This window comes from Barbus barbus (assembly GCF_936440315.1).
Source record: "Barbus barbus genome assembly, chromosome: 4".
Taxonomy (NCBI): domain Eukaryota; kingdom Metazoa; phylum Chordata; class Actinopteri; order Cypriniformes; family Cyprinidae; genus Barbus; species Barbus barbus.
The window spans coordinates 33797792-33823538 of record NC_136732.1 but is presented as its reverse complement, the minus strand read 5'-3'; the positions used below and the strand labels follow the sequence as shown (position 1 = coordinate 33823538).

General features: G+C 37.0%; 1 protein-coding gene across 1 annotated transcript; it reads left to right on the top strand.

Annotated features, from left to right (window-relative positions):
* The first annotated feature begins 889 nt into the window (after window positions 1-889).
* rnd2 (Rho family GTPase 2) lies at window positions 890-23015 on the top strand. Its single transcript, XM_079409620.1, has 5 exons — window positions 890-1219; window positions 7472-7559; window positions 17295-17404; window positions 21309-21443; window positions 22507-23015. Exons 1-5 carry the CDS (start codon window positions 1115-1117, stop codon window positions 22774-22776), a joined length of 708 nt encoding a protein of 235 aa, XP_079265746.1. The 5' UTR covers window positions 890-1114; the 3' UTR covers window positions 22777-23015.
* Window positions 23016-25747: the final 2732 nt, after the last annotated feature.

Genomic DNA, 25747 nt, shown 5'->3' with positions numbered 1-25747 from the left:
CAAATTGTATAATTTAAATATAAATTGTAAAAGTGTAAATATATACGTTAATATTATTAATAATAATAATAATTAATGTTATTAATATTTCATAATTAAATATTTAAAAAATCACTAACGAGATTCTATTTTTGTATTTGAAGATTTTTTTTGCTACTTTTTTAAATTTATGCTCACATCATTATTCTCAGTAACAAAGTAAACTGGTAGCTAAGTCAACTAAAAATATAGCAGTTCAATGTCTTGCAAAATAAAACCACATCTCTAGCCAACATTTTTTATCAATTTAGCTTTTTTATTTTATTTTATTTTTTCCTTGGGTTCTAGGAAGATCATTTTATCACCAAAATGTGCTGAAAAAGCAATTAAATCCATCAAAGACAGACAAAAGGTTTTCAGATGACTCGTGCTGTTCTCTGACAAATTGCCATTTTCCACTCAAAGAGATTCAGGAAGGCCTAATTGCAAACTTTCCTAATCTAATATAGGCTCTTACCTGGTTTCTAAGGTAACCTCACCTGAACTTTCTCAACACACTGAAGCTAACACAAAACATTAAAGCATTTTTACATTAACATTTAGAAACAGAAATATCATTTTTAATGTATAATACGAATTCAAAATCAATTTATTTGAACAAGCAATGAAATGTCCTCCCAACGAAATTGTGACTTTTTGACATTTTATTAAATTGCCCTAATGTTCCAAGTGCATGGCTTTTAATTTAATGACATTTCTTGATATTTTTCATGACCTTGGGAACCCCGGATGGGCGACTCAGTGATGTGTTAAATCGCATCGTTAAAACACAATTTCCATACACGAGCCAGAGGGGTCACTTAATTTACACCATGCCCAAACCACAGCAGGAAGGCAACACAACCACATCGTGTCTTTAGAAATCAAGGCTACTGAGTCCAGAGGGGAGAGCCTCGGCGCGTGGAGTCACCGTGGGAACCAGAGACTGACAGGCGGACAGGGGAGGGGACTCTCTCCCTGCCATACCCGTCCACTCACTCAGAGGCACTCTGAATCATTCATTCAGCGTAATAAAGGAGCGTTATCAGGCGGCGGATGGTGCTCGTTAAGCGCTAGGACAGAGCTGACTCCGGTGATGATGGAGGGACAGTGCAGCCGCTGTAAGATCGTGGTGGTCGGTGACACTCAGTGTGGAAAGACGGCGCTGCTGCATGTCTTCGCCAAGGACAGCTACCCAGAGGTGAACGCATCATGCTATTTATCATTCTTACTGTTACAAACAGAAAACAAGTTACTAAATATGATGAACGGAGTGGTGGTTAGAGTAGAATAATAGTATGACTGTTTTAAACCAATGAACGTAGTTTGCATTAAAAGTTGTGTGATTTAAGTTCGAGTTCAATAAACTGCATGCTTGTCTTAATTAAGGGACTGGTCACACTAGAGTGCAAATGCATAGAAAGATGAGCAGGAGCCTCGCGTTTCTATAACTTGGCACGGAGGCGTTCACTGCACGAGACGCTGAAGTGAGACTGCTAGTAACCAGGGTGCGAATTAAGATGGTCTCAAAAAAAAAAACACATTTACGTAATATTTTAACCGCGTTTTAAAATAACATTTCACTGCAAAACTACAAAAGTTATTGGCTTTTACAAGATGCAAATTATATAATTATAAATTGTTTCAAATTAGACTAGACCAGGGTTTTTTTGTTTTTTGTAACTGTCTTAAGAAAAGAATGAAAAAAATAATAATAATTTGTAAATTGTAATAATAACCAGCGCACTATAACAGAAACAAAGAGTACAGAAGAAATCGCGGTAAACGTAGCAACTAACTAACTAACATAGCAGGCCCTTTCTCTCGAACATGCAACACAACTCCTTGTTCAGGCTCTTGTTCTGTCCAGACTTGACTATTGCAATGCTCTCTTGGCAGGTCTTCCAGCCAATTCTATTAAACCTCTACAATAAATCCAAAATGCTGCAGCAAGATTAATCTTTAATGAGCCGAAAAGAACGCACGTCACGCCTCTGTTCATCAATTTGCACTGGCTACCAATAGCTGCTCGCATTAAATTCAAGGCATTAATGTTTGCCTACAGAACCACCTCTGGCTCTGCACCCCTTTACCTAAATTCATTACTTCAGACTTATATGCCCTCTAGAAGCTTGCGTTCTTCAAGTGAACGATGCATTATTGTACCATCCCAAAGACACACAAAAACACTTTCACAGACTTTTTCATTAACTGTTCCCATCTGGTGGAATGACCTGCCCAACTCAATCCGTGTAGCCGAATCCTTCAAGAAACGGCTAAAAACTCATCTGTTCCATCTTTACTTGACCCTCTAACCCTAGCACTCTCTATTCTAATTTTATTTTAACTATATGTCTTTTTATTTAAAAAATAATTAAATAAATAATAATAATAATAATCATCTGTACTGCGTTAGGCTAACTGAGACTTGTAATAGCACTTGCACGTTGTTGCTCTTTTGTTGGTTTTGATTGCTTCTTATGTCCTCATTTGTAAATCGCTTTGGATAAAAGTATCTGCTAAATGACTAAATAAATAAATGACTAAATAACGCGATGATTAGTATCGAAGGTACAACAATAAAACGTAAACCGTCATTATTTAGGCCTGTTGGTTAATTATTCATTCATAGCAAAGGGGATCACACAAAATAGTTGATGTTTTGTTATACTGGACTAAGTAGTAAGTGCAAAATGTTCCTAGAACAACATTCCAAGCAACCAATCAGAATTGAGGGACAAGTTTGCAGGAAATGTCAGTTTTAGCCTTCCAACCAGAGTTGGGTGCTTATACACCCTTGTTATTCAACTATAATTTCCCTCTGATTTTAGGGATAATTTATGGGTAGGGTTAGAGGTAGGAATAGGGACTGCGGTCAGGCCAACCTCCACTTTGAAAAACACGGTCATTCTAGCCGCCACGTTATTTTGTGGTGCGTGCATATACTACGCGTTACGTAATAGCTTGTTAAACCAGATCAGAGGAAAAGCATCTCTGGCATTCATTTATTAAGCCAGTTTCTCTGTCAATAATGAATGAATGAACAAATAAATAAATAAATAAATTGACCAATTAATATGAAAAAAACTGTCTGATGAGAAATAAAGACTTTTACAACTTGCATATAACCATTTTGTATCTGTAAATTCACATAGTTATATATATAAAAAAAAAACTGTCTCCACAAAAAACTCCCTGTTTCCACACACCACTTTTAATTCAGATTAGTAGATCAGTCAGTTTTAGGACTGTCTGATGTAGCATTACATAGTAAAAGCCCTACAAAAACCTCATATATGACCAGTTATGTCTTTAAATTGAGATATTTCTAAAAAGAAACTCCCTGTTTCCACAGAGCAGTTTTAATTCAGATTGAGAGCCCACTACCCCAGGGTTTTACTTAGCCAATTTCAGGATGGTCTGGTGTAGCATTACATAATAAAAGCCCTCCAAAACTCATATATGAGCAGTTTTGTCATTAATTTTGAATAGCTCTAAAAAGGACACTCCCTGTTTCCACAGACCAGTTTCAATTCAGATTAATAGTCCACTGCCCCCGTCACTCAGGCAGTTTCAAGACGATCCGATGTTGCATTACATAATAAAAGCCATCCAAATCTCACATTCTATCTGTTCTGCCTGTGATTTTGGATAGCTCTAAAAATGAAACTCCCTGTTTCCACAGACCAGTTTTAATTCAGATTGACAGCCCACTACCCCACGGTGTTACTTAACCAGTTTCAGGATGGTCTGATGTAGCATTACAGAATAAAAGCCCTCCAAAAACTCATATATAACCAGTTTTGTCTAATTTTGAATAGCTCTAAAAACGAGACTCCCTGTTTCGACAGTTTTACTTTTGACTGACAGTATACCTCATCAGAGTGTCACTCACACATTGACTAGACTTTCTGATGTATAATTTCAAAACGAAAGCCCTCTAAAAATGCTCATATATGCTGTTTGTTCTGTGAATTCAGATTAGGTAATAAAGGAAACTCCTTGTTTACACAGACCACTTTGGAATTCAGATTCATAGTACACCACTACAGAGTGTCACACCAGCAACGTCAGGATTGGCTGATGTTGAACTGCAAAATAAAGTCCTACAAATATTCATATATAAGCTAGGTTGTTTATATATTCAGATAGTTCTAAAAAGGAAACTCTCTGTTTCCTCAGACCACATTCAGTTCAGATTGATAGAAAACTCTCTCAGTGAACTTTTAGATGTCACTCACCCAAAGTCAAGACTATCTGATATTACATTTACAAAATTTAAGCTGTCCAAAAGCTCATACACGTCTTGTTTTCAAAGACCCCGTTCATTTCAGACTGATATTACAGTACACAGAATCACTCAGCCAATGGCTGATGATGAATTACACAATAAAAATTTATATAAAACACCCATAAAATGTCATATGGGTACATAGTGCTTTCCACTTTTTTCTGATTAATAATAAATAATTAATAATATAAGTTTTCTTGTTTTTACAGATGAGTATATTTTAAAATGATATAGCGTCTGTTCAACTAAAAGTCGGCTAATAGTTTATTTCCAACAACAAGACACTCAAAAACGTGGAGATGACAGAGGATGCACAAGGAAGAAGTCATTCTTATGATCTGAAGTGCAACACTTAAATCAACTCTGCTGTAAAGACAACTCTGGAAGAGACATATTCCTATGGCCTCTGCCTATATGTTCTGCCATTTCATGGAGTTTGGGGGCATACGTTTTTCATCTGTGTTGGACATCATTCTTAAATATATTAATTTAATTGTGCAATACAAATGTATATATATATATATATATATATATATATATATAAAATTTCTGAGTTTTTGGAGGGATTACATGTACATTCCATCTGATATGAAAGGGGTCTGTGGAAATAGGGAGTTTAATTTCTGTTGCAACCTGAACGAATAGACAAAACAGCATATTTGTTTTAGAGGTAGTTTATTTTGAAATGACACATCAGTTAAAACAGTTGGAGTTCACCATGGGGTGGTGTATTTATTTTGTAAGGCAACATCAGATCGTCTTGAAACTGGTTGAGTGACACCCTGGGGCAGTGGACTATTAATCTGAATTGAAATTGTATATTTAATATATTTAATATATATATAATGTAATTGGGGTTTTAGCTGTGACTTTATTGACTTTTTTATTGACTGTTATGTTTACTACTTATTTTATTTTGATGCTGTAAAGCACATTGGTCAGATGCTGCTGTTGTAAATGGTGCTATATAAATAAATTTAACTTGAAACTTAAAAATATACAACTGTTAGGTCATGTTAGCTCAGGTTCATTAAATAATATATTAAAATTTAGCTTTTAATGTGTTAAATGTTGAAATTAATAAAAATTAGTGAATGCTTAGAACAATTTTTCATTGAAAGTGAAAAAAGTGAAAGTGACGTGACATAAGGCCAAATATGGTGACCCATACTCGGAATTCGTGCTCTGCATTTAACCCATACAAAGTGCACACACACACCGTGAACACACACCCAGAGCAGTGGGCAGCCATTTATGCTGCGGCGCCCGGGGAGCAGTTGGGGGTTTGGTGCCTTGCTCAAAGGCACCTCAGTCGTGGTATTGAGGGTGGAGAGAGCGCTGGACATTCACTCCTCCCACCGACAATCCCTGCCGGCCCGAGAGTTTATAACAATACGATAACAATATTGCGAATGTTTATTGTGGTTATATATTACATTAGTGAATACTGGCACATGTTGAGTGGAAACAGGGAGTTTACTTTTTAATCTGAATTGTCAGACAAAATAAAAAAATTCTGAGTTTTTGGAGGGATTACATGTACATTCCATCTGATATGAAAGGGGTCTGTGGAAATAGGGAGTTTAATTTCTGTTGCAACCTGAACGAATAGACAAAACAGCATATTTGTTTTAGAGGAAGTTTATTTTGAAATGACACATCAGTTAAAACAGTTGGAGTTCACCATGGGGTGGTGTATTTATTTTGTAAGGCAACATCAGATCGTCTTGAAACTGGTTGAGTGAAACCCTGGGGCAGTGGACTATTAATCTGAATTGAAATTGTTCTGTGGAAACAGGGAGTTTCCTTTTTAGAGCTATCCAAAATCAAAGACAAAACTGGTCATATATGAGATTGTGAGGGCTTTTATTTTGTATTACAACATCAGATCGTCTTGAAACTGGTTGAGTGACACCCTGGGGTAGTGGACTCTTAATCTGAATTGAAACTGGTCTGTGGAAATGGAGTTTCCTTTTTAGAGCTATCCAAGACAAAATAGCTCATATATGAATTTTGGAGGGCTTTTATTTTGTAATGCAACATCAGATCGTCTTGAAACTGGTTGAGTGACACCCTGGGGTAGTGGACTATTAGTCTGAATTGAAACTGGTCTGTGGAAATAGGGAGGTTTCTTTTTAGGGCTATCCAAAATCACAGGCAGGACAGGTAGAATATGAGATTTGGATGGCTTTTATTTTGTATTGCAACATCAGATCGTCTTGAAACTGGTTGAGTGACACCCTGGGGCAGTGGACTATTAATCTGAATTGAAATTGTTCTGTGGAAACGGAGTTTCCTTTTTAGAGCTATCCAAGACAAAATAGCTCATATATGAATGTTTGGAGGGCTTTTATTTTGTAAGGCAACATCAGATCATCTTGAAACTGGTTGAGTGACACCCTGGGGTAGTGGACTATTAATCTGAATTGAAACTGGTCAGTGGAAACAGGGAGGTTTCTTTTTAGGGCTATCCAAAATCACAGGCAGGACAGGTAGAATATGAGATTTGGATGGCTTTTACTTTGTAATAGGAAATCAGACAGTCCTGACATTGGGCAAATGACTTTCTGGAGTGGTGTACTGTTAATCAAAAGTGAAACTTTTTTGTGGAAACTGAGTTTTCTTTTTATAACTATGTGAATTTACAGATAAATATGGTTATATGCAAGTTAATGAAATGCTTTTATTTTGTTATTTCTCATCAGACAGTTATTTTCTTATTATTTGGAAATTGTACATTTAATATTACTCAACATTTGAAGTCATTTTCATTTTGTCAGACCATTTTTTAAATATGTGTATTATTTCAAATTTATTTATTTATTTATTCGTTCATTCATTCATTTATTTATTCATTATTGACAGAGAAACTGGCTTAATAAATGAATGCCAGAGATCGCTTTTCCTTTATAGTGAGTTTTTACACGCTATTACTGCAACGCCTAGTATATGCGCGCACCCCAAAATAACGTGGCGGCTAGAATGACAATTTTTTTCAAAGTGGAGGTTGGCCTGACCGCAGTGAATAGGGTTAAGTCTATGTTCTGGACAATAATGTTGATCCAGGATAAACAAAAAAATGTTGATCCAGGAACATGTCTTATTTGGCAAAATCATAGCAACCGTGGACTAAATGGGTATTATGATTTTTTTGCATTGCAGAATTACGTGCCCACAGTGTTTGAGAACTACACGGCGAGCTTTGAGATCGACAAGCACCGCATCGAGCTGAACATGTGGGACACATCAGGTGAGATCCGGCTTGGCTTCAAAATTAAACAGTTGCTCAGAATATCATGCTACCATACTACATATAATATTTCTGCAGTGTGTATACTGTACATAGTAAGCAAAATTTTATTTAGGCTACCTATTTTTTAAAAATCTTATTTTTACCAAATGGTGCAGTATACCACAGGGCATATGGTTGTATACTATATCACTTAACATGACCAAAAAGTAATGTCAATGTGATTTTTAAGCTTTATCTTTTGAGTCATTATCAACTCACACAGTCAAAACACAAATTTGGATTGAAAATTTAAATGTGCATGACTCATTTAAAGGAGTAGTTCACTCCAAAATAAAAATTGTCATCATTAAGTCACCCTCATGTTGTTCCAAACCTGTGTAATTTCTTTCTTATGTTGAACACAAAAGAAGATATTTTGAAGAATTCTGAAGAATCAAATAGTTGTTGGTCCCCATTGTCTTCCATAGTAGGGAAAGAAATACGGATGTCAGTGGGGACCATCAACAGTTTGATTACCAGCATTCTTCAAAATATCTTATTTTATGTTCAACATAAGAAAGAAACTCATATAGGTTTGGAATTTTGGTCCAATTTTGGTGAGCTCGTGCAAATTGTAGCCTCTTTTTCCTATTTGTAGTGGAGATGAGTGGTACCCGGTGGGGTCTTCTGCTGTTGTAGCCCATCCGCCTCAAGGTTGTGCGTGTTGTGGCTTCACAAATGCTTTGCTGCATACCTCGGTTGTAACGAGTGGTTATTTCAGTCAAAGTTGCTCTTCTATCAGATTGAATCAGTCGGCCCATTCTCCTCTGACCTCTAGCATCAACAAGGCATTTTCGCCCACAGGACTGCCGCATACTGGATGTTTTTCCCTTTTCACACCATTCTTTGTAAACCCTAGAAATGGTTGTGCGTGAAAATCCCAGTAACTGAGCAGATTGTGAAATACTCAGACCGGCCCGTCTGGCACCAACAACCATGCCACGCTCAAAATTAAATCACCTTTCTTTCCCATTCTGACATTCAGTTTGGAGTTCAGGAGATTGTCTTGACCAGGACCACACCCCTAAATGCATTGAAGCAACTGCCATGTGATTGGTTGATTAGATAATTGCATTAATGAGAAATTGAACAGGTGTTCCTAATAATCCTTTAGGTGAGTGTGTATATATATATATATATATATAGTCTTATTAGGCTATGTTAAAATCCATATAAAGTCAGGCAGAATGCAAAAGGTAGTATTCCAGTCCAAACATAGCCAGTGATGTACTGTGACTCAAGCATTGTGCTCTTTAGTGGCGTCAAACTAATTTGGACAGTCTGGGAGTGTACATTTTGAAACCTCTGCTTGGATAGATAAACAGATAGATGCAATTGCACAAGTTCTACTGTAACAAATCGTGGTGCCAGTCTCGTCTATGCATGGACACGGTTCATTCCTGTCCCTCCTGGCTGTTGACCGCTCCCATGGCCTGGCTGACCCTTCGTGAATTTGTATGAGAATAATTGAACGTGGCTTTTTGGTTCTCTGGAGTGACTCACAAGAGAATGTTGTTTCATCAACACAATAGACAATGCAGGGTTTATGAATACAGAGTATAATTCGATCCTGTTATATTGCTCTTGAGTTGTGGACTGTATCTATGGATGAGATCTCTAATATAAATGGCTTTTTGTGGATTCAAGCTTCTCGTCTATAAAACAAGCCAACAAGTTAGCCGGAACTCCAGTAATATGTTCAAGGCTGTGTATGCGTGTTTGGACAGTGCTGTCAGTGTGGATTTTAGCACACTTAGTGTTAAGCTACACCACTGCTGACACACACTTCAGGGGTTTCTCAGCAAGCATAACCCATAAATCCCCCGCTCTAGGCCTCTGCATGTTTCCCCACCCTGCTATAAAAGTCCTTTATGGGAATTTCTTTTCTTGTCATATCCATTTTTAAGTTCCTATGGGAATATTTTCCTCTCCTGCTGTTGTTGTTGGTCTGTGGGGTTGTGCTGGGTCAGACTGTAACCCTGTAGAGAGTAAATCTTCGCTTTACTGTAAGCGATCTCATACCACGGTCTGGGACACAAGAGTCTGTTTCAGCGTGGACTGTGTGATAATAAAGTTCAGCTGGTTATGAACTTTATCACTGTTTAGAAACGTATTGAGTAAGCCCTCTTGACAACAGCCAGGCACCCAGCAGCTTTGTGTGCAAAAAGTATATGTGTATTTACATCTATTTTATTGACTGATACTGTCATACCAAAGTGACCTAAAATTATTCAATCTGTAAATTGGTGGAACAACTTAAGATGAAATTTAATGCAAACAGAACCAAAGTATTTGAATGCTAAACTTAAGCATTTCCCAATGTATGGCCACATACAGTACATTACATGTGACCCTGGACCACAAAACCGGTCATAAGTCGCATGGGTATAGCCTTACGGCTTCTTTTATTAAGTAAAGATCATGTTCCATTAAGATATTTTGTAAATTTCCTACCATAAATATATCAAAACTTAATTTTTGATTGGTAATATACATTGCTAAGAACTTAATTTGGACAACTTTAAAGGTGATTTTCTAAATATTTCGATTTTTTTTGTTTGTTTTTGTTCATTGCAGCCTCAGATTCCAGATTTTCAAATAGTTGTATCTCGGCAAAATATCTTCCTATCCTAATAAACCATACACCAATGGAAAGCTTATTTATTCAGCATTCAGATTATGTATAAATCTCAGTTTGAAAAAAATGACCCTTATGACTGGTCATAAATGTGATTTCTGTATCAGTTTTGCCACCAGATGCATTTCAAAAACAACGGCTCTTGCTATTTCAGTAGTATGTATACTCTGCATAGAATACCCAGATGACCTTCTACATTTGAGAAAATGTGCAGCATACAACAGAGCTCACTGCATGAAATACTGTATCCCACAATGCAATGAACTTGTCTTGACCTTCCAGGGATGAACGAGCCAGACACAGAATAAGCTATAAAATCTTTTTCTTGACAAATGTTAGTAGCTGGGATAAAAGGAAGCATTTTTACATAAAATAATTAGCTTTAAGTGCTAGAAAATTATATAACCATAACTATATTTTTTGTACCATTTTTTTCCTAAAAGTGTGATAAAAGGAAATATTTTGACATGAAAGCTACAAAATGATGTAACTGTGGATAAATCTTAATTTGTCACTTTTTTATGGATTTGTAATGAATGCGTGTGAATTTGCAGCTTGTAAAATGGAGAGCTGGATGAGTGTTTTGGCCTTATGAGAAATGAGTAATGAGAATGTTGAATAGTAATGAGAGGCTCCCTTTGTTTAACTCTGTGATTTGTTTTGTTTATGTTGTGTATGCTTTCTGCAGCATTTTCCTCAGAATTTTCTGTAATTTTGAACTGTCCTTCAGTTTGTATAACCAAACAAACAACATGCTGACAGAAATCCACTTACAAGAAAGTGTATAATCATACAATGGCCATTGTATTCACATATCTGTCAGTACAGTTTTTGTTTGTTTTGAGATACTGAGAGTTGAGTTGAAAATGTTAATCGACAGCATGCTACATATGTTGTTGTTAGAGCTTAAAGGCAAAATTAAAACGATATTTCGCTCATTCCAGAGCTGTGTGACTTACTGTCTTCTGTGGAATGCAGTATATAGTCATGGCCAAAAATATCGGCACCCTTGGTAAATATGATCACAGAAGGCTGCAATAATGAATCTGCATTGTTAATCCTTTTGATCTTTTATTAAAAAAATTCACAAAAATCTAACCTTTCATTGGATAATAAGAATTTAAAATGGGGGGAAATATCATTATGAAATAAATGTTTTTCTCAAAGACACGTGGAACACAATTATTGACACCCCTAGATATTCTTATGAGTAAAATATCTCTGTAGTATATTCCCATTCATATTCACAATTTTGAGCACTCTAGGGTGATTATGAACATGAAATTATCCAACCATGGCTTCCCGTTTCACAGAAATCATCAATCACAATGAGAAAAACCAAAGAATATATTTTTGATGTGCAGCAAAATTCCCATTTCCATCATCAGGGCAATAATTTATAATTTCCAATCAACAGAAAATGTTATGAAACTGCCTGGAAGAGGACGTGTGTCTATATCGTCCTAATGCCCGGTGAGAAGGAGAGTTTGAGTGTCTAAAGACTTTTCAAGGACCACAGCTGGAGAATTGCAGCAAGTAGTTAAGTCTTGGGGTCAGAAAACCTTAAAAAAAGAAAAAAAAAGGTCAAACAACCCCTACATCAGCACATGTTGTTTGGGAGGGTTTCAAGAATAATTCTCCTAGCTCATCCAAAAACAAACTACAGCATATTCAGTTGTCAGACACGACTGGAGCTTCAAATGGGACTGGCTTCTATGGTCAGATGAAATAAAAAAAAATAGCTTTTTAGCAGCAAACACTCAAGATGGGTTTGGTGAACACAGGGATAAAAAGTACCCCATGTTTACAATGAATTTGTTACATGTTCTGTTTTAGTTGTGTTTTGCCATGTCTTCCGATTAGTTAATTAGCTCCTCACCTGTTTCTGTTTCCCGATGATTAAGTTTAGTATTTAAAGCCTGTGTTCTCCCATGTTCTTTTGTCTGCTATTATTTGGGATTTACGTTTGGTTGTGCCCTTCTCAGTCAGTGAATTATTAAAAGAACTCCTTTCGTACTCCTTCGTCGTGCTCTTTGTTTTAACACACCAGACAACCATAACAGAAATATACTGCTGTATTTTTGATGTTGTGGGCCTATATTTCTGCTTGAGGTCCTGGATATTTTGTTTAGACACATGGCATCATGGATTCTATCAAATACCAACAGATAAAAAAATCAATAAGTGACTGATTCTGTTAGAAATCTTATAATGGGCCATGTTTGCATCGTCCAACCGGACAATAATCCAAAAACCTTAAAAACAACACAAAACCAAGCTTCTGCTGGCCATTCCAGTCCTCTGACCTGAACCCTGTAGAAAATGAGTGAGGTGAACTGAAGAGAAGAAGCACCGTCATGGAGCTGTGAATCTAAAGGGTCTGGAGTGATTCTGGATGAAGGAATGGTCTCTGATCTCTTGTCAGGTGTTCTCTAACCTCATCAGGCATTATAGGAGAACATTTAGAGCTGTTAAACTGGCAAATGGAGGTTTCAAAAAGTATTGAATAAAAGGGTGCCGTTAATTGTGGCCAATGTGTATTAGAGAAAAACATTTATTTCATAATTATGTTTCCCCCCATTTTAAATTCGTATTCTCCAATGAAAGGTTAGATTTTTGTGAATTTTTTAAATAAAAGATCAAAAGGATTAACAATGCTGATTAATTTTCACAGTCTTCTTTGATCATATTTACCAAGTGTGCCAATATTTTTGGCCATGACTCTATATATTTTTTACATGTCGTTAACACTGTCGCTAAAACTTTTTTCTAGTACATATAAACATTATAAACATTCTACTAACTATAAGTAACTTTGCAGTACTTATTCTACTAATCCTAACCTAACAGTTTACTAAAACTCTAATGAGACTTAGTTGACATGTACTTGCAAAGTTACTTATAGTTAGTAATGTCTAAAGTTGAAGAAATAATGTGTAACCAAAATGTCTATACAGTGACTTTTACTGTACAGGCAAAAACAGTTCAAAATATCAAACAAGCCATATAGGTTTGGAATGACATAAAAGTCAGCAAATGATGAAAGAATTAAAAAATTCAGATGACTTGTATCCATTTAGGTACATTTCCTTAAGTTTATTCAAATTTCTAAATTTTTAAATTTAGATCAGTTGAACAAAAATAGGCCACGCACTGCATTGTCAATTCATCTTTTAGTGCTTAATTCTGTTCTGGACACACATATTTAAGTCATTTACAGGAGTGACAATCGCATTTTACAACCAAATTGACTCCCAAAAAATGCAGGTAGTGACAACCGCATTTTCAGACATTTGACACAGTGTGTACTGAACTGAACCAGTAGCGGTTATTGATGTATTTAATGAGTTGTGTCTCTCTTCTGTATGCACGGTGCAAGAAATCACAGATATTGCCAGATCTTGCTATAAAACCAGCAAATAAGAACAAGTTCATAATAAGCAAATCCAAACTTGCTATCTTTGAAATAAGCCACATAACAAAATATTGCAACCTGCACCTGCCTACTTTATTGACTCCCAAATATGTTTAATAAGCATCCCTTATAATAAGTGGACATGGCATGCCTTGAAGAGCACACTCTGTAAAGCAACATTCCAAACATAAACAAAACATATTGGCTCTGTCGACAGTGGTTTAGTTCAAATCGCTGAACATAATAGAATCTTTGGTCGTTGAGTGCTTAGGTCAAAAATAGCGAATACCAAATGCATAAGATGGCAAATCACAGCTGTGGTTACCACTGTGTCAGTCATCCTAGTCTTGAGTTCTCTTTTCTCATCCTAGAGTTCTGTTCTGTATACACGAGACTGTAATTTAGAAGATTCAATTCCATATTTAAATGCGGTTGAAACGCTACAGTGTGTATGTGGCCATTGATAACTCCTGCACACTGGTAATCATATTTTAATGCAACATTTCAGTCATACAACCTTCAGGCATTGTTTCTGCCGGCATAACATCCTTCTTTTCAGTTTAACCTTTTCATGCATTGCCCTTAGGGCTGTTTAGATCTAGAAAAATGCAAACATAAATACACATTCACACAGGTAATAACGCTGTGTCTCTGATGGGTCTTAATAAGGTGTCTGTCGATGTTTGTGTGAGCATATGTGTGCTGCTACTGAGCTAACTGACACTCTTGTGCTTACGGCTACATCTTCAACAATCTGTAATGACATCCCATAGAGTTCTGCTTCATCTACACACACACACACACACACACAGCTGCACAGCTGGCGAGAGGTGAATCTAGGGACTGGAAGAGGAGAGTGTTTACTGGCAAACATTCAGGTCAGCGTTTCATACAGACACACTCTTCTTAACAAGTCGCAAATTATGTCTAGCACTACAGACGTAATCACAGTAATAAAGTCTCGAAAATAAAACAAAGAAAACGACCGGCTGAGAACTCTGTGGAGACATGTAACACCCACAGCAAACAAAAGGAAATGAATGTTTTGTTGTTGTTGTTGTTTTTAACATGGCATGAATGTTTTTGGATTGACAGAGGAGAATGACCATAAATGAGAAGCACTTCAAATTATTTAATAGAAAAACTGATAAAAAAAGAAAAGAAAAGAAAACAAGAGTGTTAATAAAAGAGCACACACACATACAAATACACAGAGGCTGAGATGCGGAGCAGCTGTACAGTAAACACTGTTTCTGTGTGTGTGTGTGTGTGTGTGTGTGTGTGTGTGTGTGTGTGTGTTTGGGTTTATCGAGCTATACTTTTGGGGGCAAATCTGTCCCGAGAAGTGAGCTAAATCTGGTATGAAACAAATTTGACAATGTCCATTAGGGGCATTTGTATGAAATAATAATAATACTTTATATTATTATTATTATTATTTCATACATTATTACGTTAAATTTTATTACAATTTATAAAAATAATTTTACCTTTTGTTATTATTACTCTGTGGTTAAAGAGATTTCCCCCTCCAAATGTGTCAAGAAAAAGCACTATATAAATGTCATTCATTATTATTATGATTTTTATTATTGGAATGTATGTACATGGAATGTATTATTATTTGTAATAATTGTAAATACAATTTATATGCAAGGAATGAAAGGAAAATAATTCATACACAAAATAAATTAATAATAGTAATTATTGTTATTATTATTATTATTATTATTATTATTAGATAGATGATTAAATTAAATTGTATTAAAATTTTATAAATATTAATTTCCCTTTTGTTATTATTATTATTACTTTCTCTCTCTCTCTCTCTCTCTCTCTCTCTCTCTATATATATATATATATATAGTCTATGGTATGTCCTCATTTAAATAGCTAAATAAACAAGTTTATTTTAAAATCTGTTTTATGGAGAATAGATTAAAGTGCTTCTGTGTCCCTGTGGACTAGCACACTCAACTTGGTGACAAATAACAAACAAGAGATATGATGACAAAATATGCCTTTTTTCATTCCAGTCTGTCTCTCTGAACACTTTTATTAGTTTTGTAATATCCTTATTTGCACTCTCATCTAGGAAATTAGATTTGACCATCTTTCCCTGGCTGTGGTTGACAGACCTGCCAGAGGGGATTGTGGGACATGCAGCTCATAGGGTGGCTCCGGAGGCCAGCCCATAATAACTGATAGCTTTGATCAGAGCTTCAAACACTCATTGTCACTCTCACACTTCCTCTCTCTCTCTCTCTTTCCCTCCCTATCACTCTCTGTCTATGTCTGGATTTGTGTCCTCACTCGAGGGAAGGACAGGAGAGTGAGAGATGAATGCAAAGTTCGAGAGAAGAGATCAGGAAAGACAGAGAGTATGCCAATTTTAGACAGTGACAGTTCACAATGCTATTCAAAGTACTGTGCAAACTATGTGCATTTTCTATATGTATACCAAAATATTATGAGCTCGACCTGACCGTCTTCTATTTTCAACATCACAAATGAAACTGATTTTTTTTTACATCTTTTTTTGCACTACCAAACAAATTAGCCAGTATTACACAAAATGTTTTTTTTTTCTGTGATAATGACTGGACAAATTCAGTAAGGTCATGTGACAACAATAGCATAATACTGTACTAATATGCTACTGTAACAGATATGTCTATAACCATAGAAAAAATGTTTTTGTTTACTGAAAATATTAACTAAAATACAAAACTTTATATAAAAAGTCTGTTGGCCTGTTTTCATTTAATTACTTTATCACTTAATGTTCTCTATATATAAAATTACTAAATGTTTAACTAAAATTTAAGTTAAAAATGAAAATATAAAAATAAAAATGTATTCAAAATATTAATACAAATATATAATAGTATCTCAGTGTTACTAAAATAACACTGGTGATGACTTCATCACATTGCATCAATGATGTCCAATTATTATCTTGGAAATAGAACAAGTTAAAATTGAATTACAAATGCAAAATGTGTAAAATGAGACATTACAAATCTCTGGTGTATTAATTTTGGCTCATTTCCATACACTAGACATGGAAGCATTGAGTCGGGCGCATTGCATTGTGGGAAACACAACCATTTCTGAACTAACACAGAACTAACCTGAGCTGAGTTATGACCCAGCTGTCTTTTTAGAGCTGTCTAACAGCAGCATTTGGATTTGTTTGCATCGAGTCTGTTATTTTCCTGTGTGTTACTGTGAAGCTGCTTTGAAACTTTATAGATATAAAGGTGACTTGACTTGACTGAGCCCTGAGACAAGGGTGGCTTAGAAAATTCACAATGTGCACAGTATACAGTATGCATACTTTATTCTGCAGAAGTAGTATGGATGCTAATGTTAAAAATGCTATTCCAAACACAGCCAAAGAGAAAGAATTTACCGTGCTGGAATTAGACTGACCTATCCTTCCTGTTCAGGCACTCGCCACTGTAGAAACATCAGTCTTTTATATCATCTGCCCTGCTGTATGACCCACTGTACATAATTTGTACGTGTCACAGCATTCGCAAACACCATTAGCAGTGTTTCCTCTTTGATTAGAACATCAGCTTTATCGTAATGAAGCGTTTTCATCCTGACCCCTCACTGTGCTTGTGTTCTGCAGGGTCCTCGTATTATGATAATGTACGGCCCCTGGCGTATCCAGACTGTGATGCTGTGCTCATCTGTTTTGATATCAGCAGACCAGAGACGCTGGACAGCATCCCTAAGAAGGTAAGAATCTCCTCTTATTTCCTTTTTTTTTCCTTTTCTCTTATCCTAAAAAGGAGATTTATCAGTATATACTTGAAACAGTGCATGTTGGAATGACATTATAAGCTGTAAACACGCACATACTTGCAGCATTAGTCTCTCACTGTGAAAACACAAAGTAATTGTCGACTAGTTTTTGTTTGTGGCTGTTTAGCAGTGGGAATATGACGGCATTGTGGATTTACACAAAAACACAACCTAAACACAGATGCCAACAATTATGTGGTGATGAGGGTGTGAGCCTAGCGCTGAAGGGTTTCAATGTGTTTTTTGATTTGAAGTCTTTTGAGTATATGTCTGGTGAGAAAAAGATATTCAGATGATATAGGAAAAAGTGGGCAATATTATAAAATATCACACATTTATATCACAGAAACGGTTAACACTACCAGTTAGAAGTTTGAGGACAGTAAGTTTTAGGGGTGGGCGATAAACCGGTAGACATGATTAACCGGAAAGAAATTTGTCAACCGGTAGAGATTTCGTCTCTATCGCAATTACACGCTCACGTGATGTTGCAGTGCTATTTGGTCAGCAAAAGAGAACTCATTTCGCTATAAGCACTGTCTGAGAGGCACGCACACATGAAGATGGGGCATATAGAGCATGGGAGTATTGAGTTATTTTTGCCTCTTTATAGGCCTTCAACGATTAAATGCACACACTTGTTTGTGTCAAAATGCCCATTTTTGCAAGTATCCTCTTTTTGCAAGTATCGTCTTCAGTGAGCTTGAGTTTTTTATTTATTTATTTTTTTTAGGCTGTATTTTTGTGATATTGACACTGGTGACAAGAATTATGAAATTTCTATGGTATCAAAAGTTTTGTTATCATTAAGACTTTATTTAAAGCAAAAATAACTATATTGTGATTAGGTCATGGCACCCATTCAAGTTTTATTATTTTAAAGAAATTAATTATTTTATTCAGTAAGCATGCATTATATTGACCAAAAGTGACAGTGACATTTTATTTTTTACAATTTTACAAAAGATTTCTATTTGAACTTTCTGTTCACCAAAAATGACCAACATTTATCATAGCATATTAAATGTATCACACAAATATTAAGCAGCACACAAGTTGCTGACAGTGATAACAAGAAATGTGACACTAAAACTGGAGTAATGATCCTGAAAATTTAGCTTTGTATCACAGGAATAAATTACATTTTAAAATACATTAAAATAGAAAACAGTTATTTTAAATAGTAATAATATTTCAAAATATTACTGTTTAAATTGTGTTTTTAATCAAATAAATGTAGCCTTTGTGACCATAAGAGACTTTTTTTTCAAAAACATTAAAAAGATTAACCTAAACTTTTAAACAATATAACTTTTTTTTTATTATAAAAGAGTGGTTTAATTTTGATGTAATTATCCCAAAATTTCTCCGAACGCCTTTCATCTCTAAACCATCACTGTTGTTCTGCTAACCCTGTTACAGCAGACACACTGAATGTCTTTACACCAATGACTTCAGCATGTCACCTCTGAGGCCACAGAGGCGGAGCTAAAGGCTGTTGTGGAATGTTGAGAGGCAAGTGGTGACCTCCGATTGGCCAGTTAACGGTGGCATATAAGGTTAAAGATCACAGCACTGTTTGATGGATGGTTGAACACATTCAGAACCTGTGAAATGGTGCCATAGCTGAAATAGCTGAACCTTTGCAGGGGCTGGTGAACAACACATGCACAAATACACCATTCTTACACACACAAGCTGTACGTCTGTCTTTGGATGGTTCTGCATTAGCAGGAATGTTCCTGAAAAAGGGTCTTGTCAGGGTCATTTTAAGCTATGTTGATGTGAAAGGAGATTTAAAGCTGTTGTTGTTTACTATGCTGTATAGGTAATTGCTCAAAACTGTTGTAAATATTGTGCGATTTTGATTTGAATGAGTGTGAGTGTTTGTAAGTAATCATACAATTACTGGTCAAATTGCTTCCCTAATTCTCTCTCAGATGTATGCACAACTACATTATGCACTCATTATGCACTGCAAACGATCTGGATGAGCTCACCGAGACTGTAACATCTTAAATCAGTTTCTGTGAGGATATGTGCATTCCTACCAGGACTCATCTAACTTACAACAACGACAAACCATGGTTCACTGCAAAACTCAGACAGCTCCGTCAGGCCAAAGAAGATGCTTACAGAAAAGGGGATAAAGTCTTGTATAAACAGGCCAAATACACACTGGAAAAGGAGATCAGAGTGGCAAAGAGGAATTATTCTGACAAGCTCAGGAACAAATTATCTTCCAGTGATTCTGCTTCAGTGTGGAAAGGTATGAAAGATATCACCAGTTACAAGACACCATCCCCCAGCACTTTGGAGAATCAACAGCTGGCAGACGATCTGAATGAGTTCTACTGTAGGTTTGAAAAATCACCCCACACCCACTCTGAACACCTCTCCACACAACCATTCACACCTCCAACAAACCCCCTCTCCCCCACACCTACAATTCAGATCAGCGAAGATGACGTGCGCCAGGTCTTCAGAAAGAACAAGAGAAGGAAGGCACCAGGCCCAGGCGGTGTGTCACCAGCCTGCCTAAAAATCTGTGCTGACCAGCTGGCCCCCAACTTCACACAGATCTTCAACAGATCACTGGAGCTTTGCGAAGTCCCCTCATGCTTTAAACGCTCCACCATCATCCCCCTCCACTGGACCCCCTGCAGTTTGCCTACAGAGCAGACAGGTCTGTGGATGATGCTGTCAGTATGGGACTGCACTTCATCCTTCAGCATCTGGACAGACCAGGGACTTATGTGAGGATCCTGTTTGTGGACTTCAGCTCCGCTTTTAACACCATCATCACGGACACCCTTCAGAATAAACTAACCCAGCTCTCCGTCCCCACCTCCGTCTGTCAGTGGATCAACAGCTTTCTGACAGACAGGCAGCAGCTAGTGAGGCTGGGAAAATACACATCCAGCACCCGCACCATCAGCACTGCCATCTGCCATCATTGAATCTGTCCTCTGCACTTCAATAACTGTCTGGTTCAGCTCAGCTACCAAATCTGACCTCAGAAGACTACAGAAGGTAGTCCGGACTTCTGAGCGAATCATTGGTACAACCCTCCCCACTCTCCAAGAACTGTACTCATCCAGAGTGAGCAAAAGGGCTGGTAAAATCACTCTGGACCCCTCACATCCATCACACTACCTCTTTGAACTGTTACCGTCTGGTCGACGCTACAGAGCTCTGAGAACCAGAACGGCCAGACACAGAAACAGTTTCTTCCTTCAGGCAATCCATCTCATGAACACTTGACAATAAACGCGGAACACACAACACTATTATACATTATTTATTCACCACACATACTTATTTTTTCATTTCAAATTTGCACATATCAGACCTGTACACACATAAGTGTCTATATTATATATTGTGTTTTTGCTGTTTTGTTCATTGCCTATTTGTATATTTGTATTTTTTTATCTGTGTCCTGTCCTATTGCTGTCTTTCGAAAGTGGCAAGTATAGTGACCCATACTCGGAATTCGTGCTCTGCATTTAACCCATCCAAAGTGCACACACACACTGTTTCTGGTTATTAATGCTGAAAACACTTGTGCTGCATAATATTTTTGTGGAAACCATGAAATATTTCTTCAGGACTCTATGGTGATTAGAAAGAATTTATTTGAAATAGCAACTTATTTGTAACAACGCAAATCAGATTGGTCAATTTCATGCATTCTTGCTGAATAAAAAGTATTAAAAAAAAATTATGTGACCCCAAACTTTTGAACTGTAGTGTAAATCAGTAGGTAGGTAAGTAGATGGATAGATTTTATCTAACATGACTTACATGTGACAGATTCTTTCTTTTCTTCTTTCAGTGGCAGGTGGAGGCTCAAGAGTATTGTCCTAATGTAAAGTTGGTGCTGGTTGGCTGTAAGTTGGATATGAGAACAGATGTCAGCACCTTACGAGAACTGTCCAAACAGAAACTCATACCTGTCACTCATGAACAGGTGAGCGTACACACACTTACACACACAGGGGACTGGAACATAAAGAGAAAAGAGAGATTGTGTTAGGACATTAGTGTTTATTCAACTGCTGCTACACAAACATGAGAACAAAGACACATAGAATTACACAAATTCTGGAAGTCTGCTAGCAAGTTAACAGTACAAATATACCTTGTAGGCTGTCAATTCAAGGTCAAAAATAGATGTGTGTTGTTTAGGAGCATGTGTAAATAAAAAAGTCTCCTTTAAAAGTCTAAAAAAAATATTTTTTTATTAAGGTTAAGCCCTGCTTTCCTCAATGACAATACGAAAATACTGTCTAAAATATTTTTAGATGGAAGTATAGCATCTCACACTGCAGTTGACTGATGGCACAGTTTGAAATGTCATGTCAGCCGCTCTTATATTGTGTTTGAAACAATTTCTTAAGCATGCACAGACACTAAAAGAAAGCTCTATAATTACACACAGAAACCGAACTACAGAGAGAGCAGTAGAAAATTTTCCCTCTATTACGTCAATGCCCTGAGCGGGTCAACTCGCTGTAGCAACATTTCATTATAAAACACCTAGTTCTCTCTATAATTCTGTTCTGTAATGAGAAGAATATACGTCACTTCACATGAAAATGGTGCAATTCTGTGTCCCGCTACTTTTATTTTCAAAGGCATTAGAGGCACAAATTACGTTTTTGTTGTGAGGCCTATTATATGTTCATGTACTTTCACTGACCTTTTGTTGTAGAAACAAAATTACAATTTGGCAGTTTCAGGTATTATTTGTGCACCCTTTTCAAGAAAAATAGCATTAGCTGACATGAACAAAAAGCGCAAGAAGGGAGGGGATGAAAAAACAGTTGAGTGGCGTGTTTATTTTTGCTTTGACATTTGGTTCAGCTTTTGCTGTAATTCATATGAACAACAAAAAAGAGTTTCCATTAAAGAGCGCGAGAGAGAAAGGAATGACAAGGAAATTGATGAACGTATCAAATGAGAACGTAAATTCTCTTGGATATTTCGGACAGAGTACAATTAAGATGACTTTGTTTCTTTCCGTCTATCAGGGGAGCTCACGAGCACGCGAGCTGGGTGCAGTTGCGTATGTGGAATGCTCATCCCGAATGTGCGTGAACAGCGTCCGGGACGTCTTTCACATCACCACGCTGGTGTCCGTCAGACCTGAGGCCATCCCGAGCCTCAAGAGAAGCTCCTCGCGCCACGCTCTCAAGCGCATATCTAACCAGCCTCTACTGCCAGTCAGCTCACAAGTCACGCCCCTTGAACCCACCCCGACCCTCAGGGAGGACAGAGCCAAGAGCTGCACAATCATGTAGACTAATGCACATGCACAGTCACAGTGGTGTGTGTGTGTGTGTGTGTGTGTGAATGAAGAGATGTGCACAAAAAAAACAGACAGATACTCTGTATTTATGGGAGAGTCATATGGGATTGTACAGCTGTGTGAATACATTATACAGAGGAGTTCTATTTATTAACTTCAAGTTTGCTTTTATTTTTATTATTGTGGTATTGCTTAGCTGACCTAAGTGTCACAAACTATGTAAAGCAGATGAAAAAACAATAAAAAAAATTTAAAAAAAGGGTTTGGAATTTTCTGTGTGTACAACTTCAATTTACCTTTAATGACACTTCTTTTTGCTTTTTTTTTTTTTTCAGTGTCATGCTTTAATTTTCTCTCTTGGGTCACACTTCTCTAGAGATCGCAGATCTGTAGCAAGCTCATTTGTGTGGAACTAAATCCCCGGAATTCTGGAGTTCTGAGAATCTTTCCCCAGCTTTAGCCATGATTAGCATTAGCGTTAGCTGAACAAAGACATCTGTGACTTCTGCTGTTCGCTCCTTTACATGTGTGACAGCACCATCAGTCATGCTCCGTGACATTACAAAGACTTCATTCACACTATAGTGAAACACCAACGCAAATGCTGTCTAAATAGACATTGTATATTTTTGTGAGCCAGAATTTCTGAAGTTAATGTGGGAAGTTGGAGTTTTCTAGGTTACACACAAGGGATAGTTGGCCCCAAAATGAGAATTCTGTCATTATTTAATCACCCTCATGTCATTCCAAGCCTTTATGACTTTCACTGTATGGATTGAAGAGCACAAGGACATTTTTCAGTATATTTACTTCTGTGATCCACAAAAGAAAGGGAAGTCATACAGGTTTGGAGCGACATGGGGGTGAGTAAATGGGTAAATTTGACCAATTGCATTGTTGGGTGAACTATCCCTTTGAACTCTGTTGATTGCAATAGAAAATAAATTGAACATGTCATTCAGTTGTAAAAATAAGCTCTTTACACTTATGTATACTCATTTTGAACAATGCATTTACAATGACAGTTCACTGGGGTAAAACATTATATACATTACAATACACAGTTTCAAAATACTAGTGTGATAAAATCACTTTTCTGTGCAACATTGTGGTCTGATGTCAACCCATACCAGAACCATACACTACCAATGAAAAGTCTGGATTGTTGATAAATTAATACTTTTAGTCAGCAAGGTGGCATTAAGGGAGCATTACATTTCTATTTCAAATAAATGCTGTTCTTTTAAACTTTCTACAAGGATCCTGAAAGTAATTGTCACAGTTTTGACAAATATATTAAGTACAACTGTTTCTTGAGCAAAAGAAGCAAAAATATTTCACAATATTCATGAAAATCAGACTTTTTAAGTGTTTAAGTGCTATAATTGGGTCCCTGGTGCATCTACCAACCCAAAAAACAGACAACCCAAGGACAACTTTTTTTTTGGTAAGCCTTTCTCTGCAAGCATGTGAAAAAACCGTGCCGCTAATATTTCGTTCCCCATGTGACGTAGAAAGGAAAGGGGATGTTATTATAATATTACCGCCCCTTAATCTGCACGTTTCCACCCACAGCTAGGCCATTGTGTTTTTCACAAGTGACAACGGTGTACCAGTTCAAACACCATGGCGAAAGTTTGAGCAAAGCATGTTAACTCTGTTTAGAGTCCCAACCTCAGAGGACACAAGAGAGCAGTAGATTTATTCATTTATTTACTGTATATTACGCTGTGATTTCTTGCCCAGCTGTTTTCCTTAACTGACTTAACTGACTCTTTTTGTGTCACTCTTTTTGTGTACGCTTATGCAATAAGACATGAAAGAGAACCTAGTTTAGTACTCACATGTCATGTGACAGCCGCTTTCTGTGCGTGTACTCCAGATGTGTGCGTTCAGAAAACCGTATATCAGAAATTTAAACTGAAATGACTTTAAAACGCCTGATTTCAGCCCAATAGACATGATAATCAAAACCAAACAGATGTTTTTTAGCAGAGTATCCGAGGTATGAGCTATAAAGGCACGGCCCTATTCTGGAAAAGGGGCCAGGGAGCAGCAGCTTGCATTTAAAGAGACATGCACGAAAACAGCATGCTTCTGCTTCCACTCAAAATAGGTATTTTCAAAACAATATACTTACAATCTGGGTTATTTTGAGTTGAAACGTCACAGACACATTCTGGGGACACCTGAGACTTATATTACATTTTGTAAAAAGAGGCAAAATAGGTCACCTTTAATAAAAAAAGAAAGAAAGAAATAGTACTAAAAAAGAATACATCTTGAGATAACCTCAAGATGGCGTCGCGCATGGCAGCCATTGTGCTTGGTTCTCCAGTTGATTTAGTGTTTTTGTTAGTTTTTCCTGTTTTTTTCTTTGTCAAACACGATCAGTTTCACCAGGGAAGAACTGCTGAACATTCCGCAAGAACACCACAAAATCTCCAACCGGTTTTCGATTATACAGATGTTTTGCTAAACATAGTAGTCTGTGGGGCTGCAGCGCTCTTTAGACTCTTCAGGACGCGCAGACGGGGAAGTGAGCCAGTGCGCTCGCTCACCATCATGAACAGCACTGTGACTGCAGTGGAGTCATTCAGATTCCTGGGCAGCACCATCACTCAGGACCTGAAGTGGGACAATCACATTGACTCTATTGTCAAAAAGGCCCAGCAGAGGTTGTAATTCCTTTGCCAGCTGATGAAGTTCAACCTGCCACAGGAGCTGCTGAAACAGTTCTACTCTGCCATCATTGAATCTGTCCTCTGCACTTCAATAACTGTCTGGTTCAGCTCAGCTACCAAATCTGACCTCAGAAGACTACAGAAGGTAGTCCGGACTGCTGAGTGAATCATTGATACAACCCTCCCCACTCTCCAAGAACTGTACTTATCCAGAGTGAGCAAAAGGGCTGGTAAAATCACTCTGGACCCCTCACATCCAGCACACTCCCTCTTTGAACT

Excerpts from the sequence above, each read along its gene's own strand:
- rnd2 (XM_079409620.1), top strand. The coding sequence starts at position 1,115 with ATGATGGAGGGACAGTGCAGCCGCTGTAAGATCGTGGTGGTCGGTGAC. Across the intron at positions 7,560-17,294 it reads GAACATGTGGGACACATCAG|GGTCCTCGTATTATGATAAT; the intron begins GTGAGATCCGGC and ends TGTGTTCTGCAG. Across the intron at positions 21,444-22,506 it reads TACCTGTCACTCATGAACAG|GGGAGCTCACGAGCACGCGA; the intron begins GTGAGCGTACAC and ends TCCGTCTATCAG.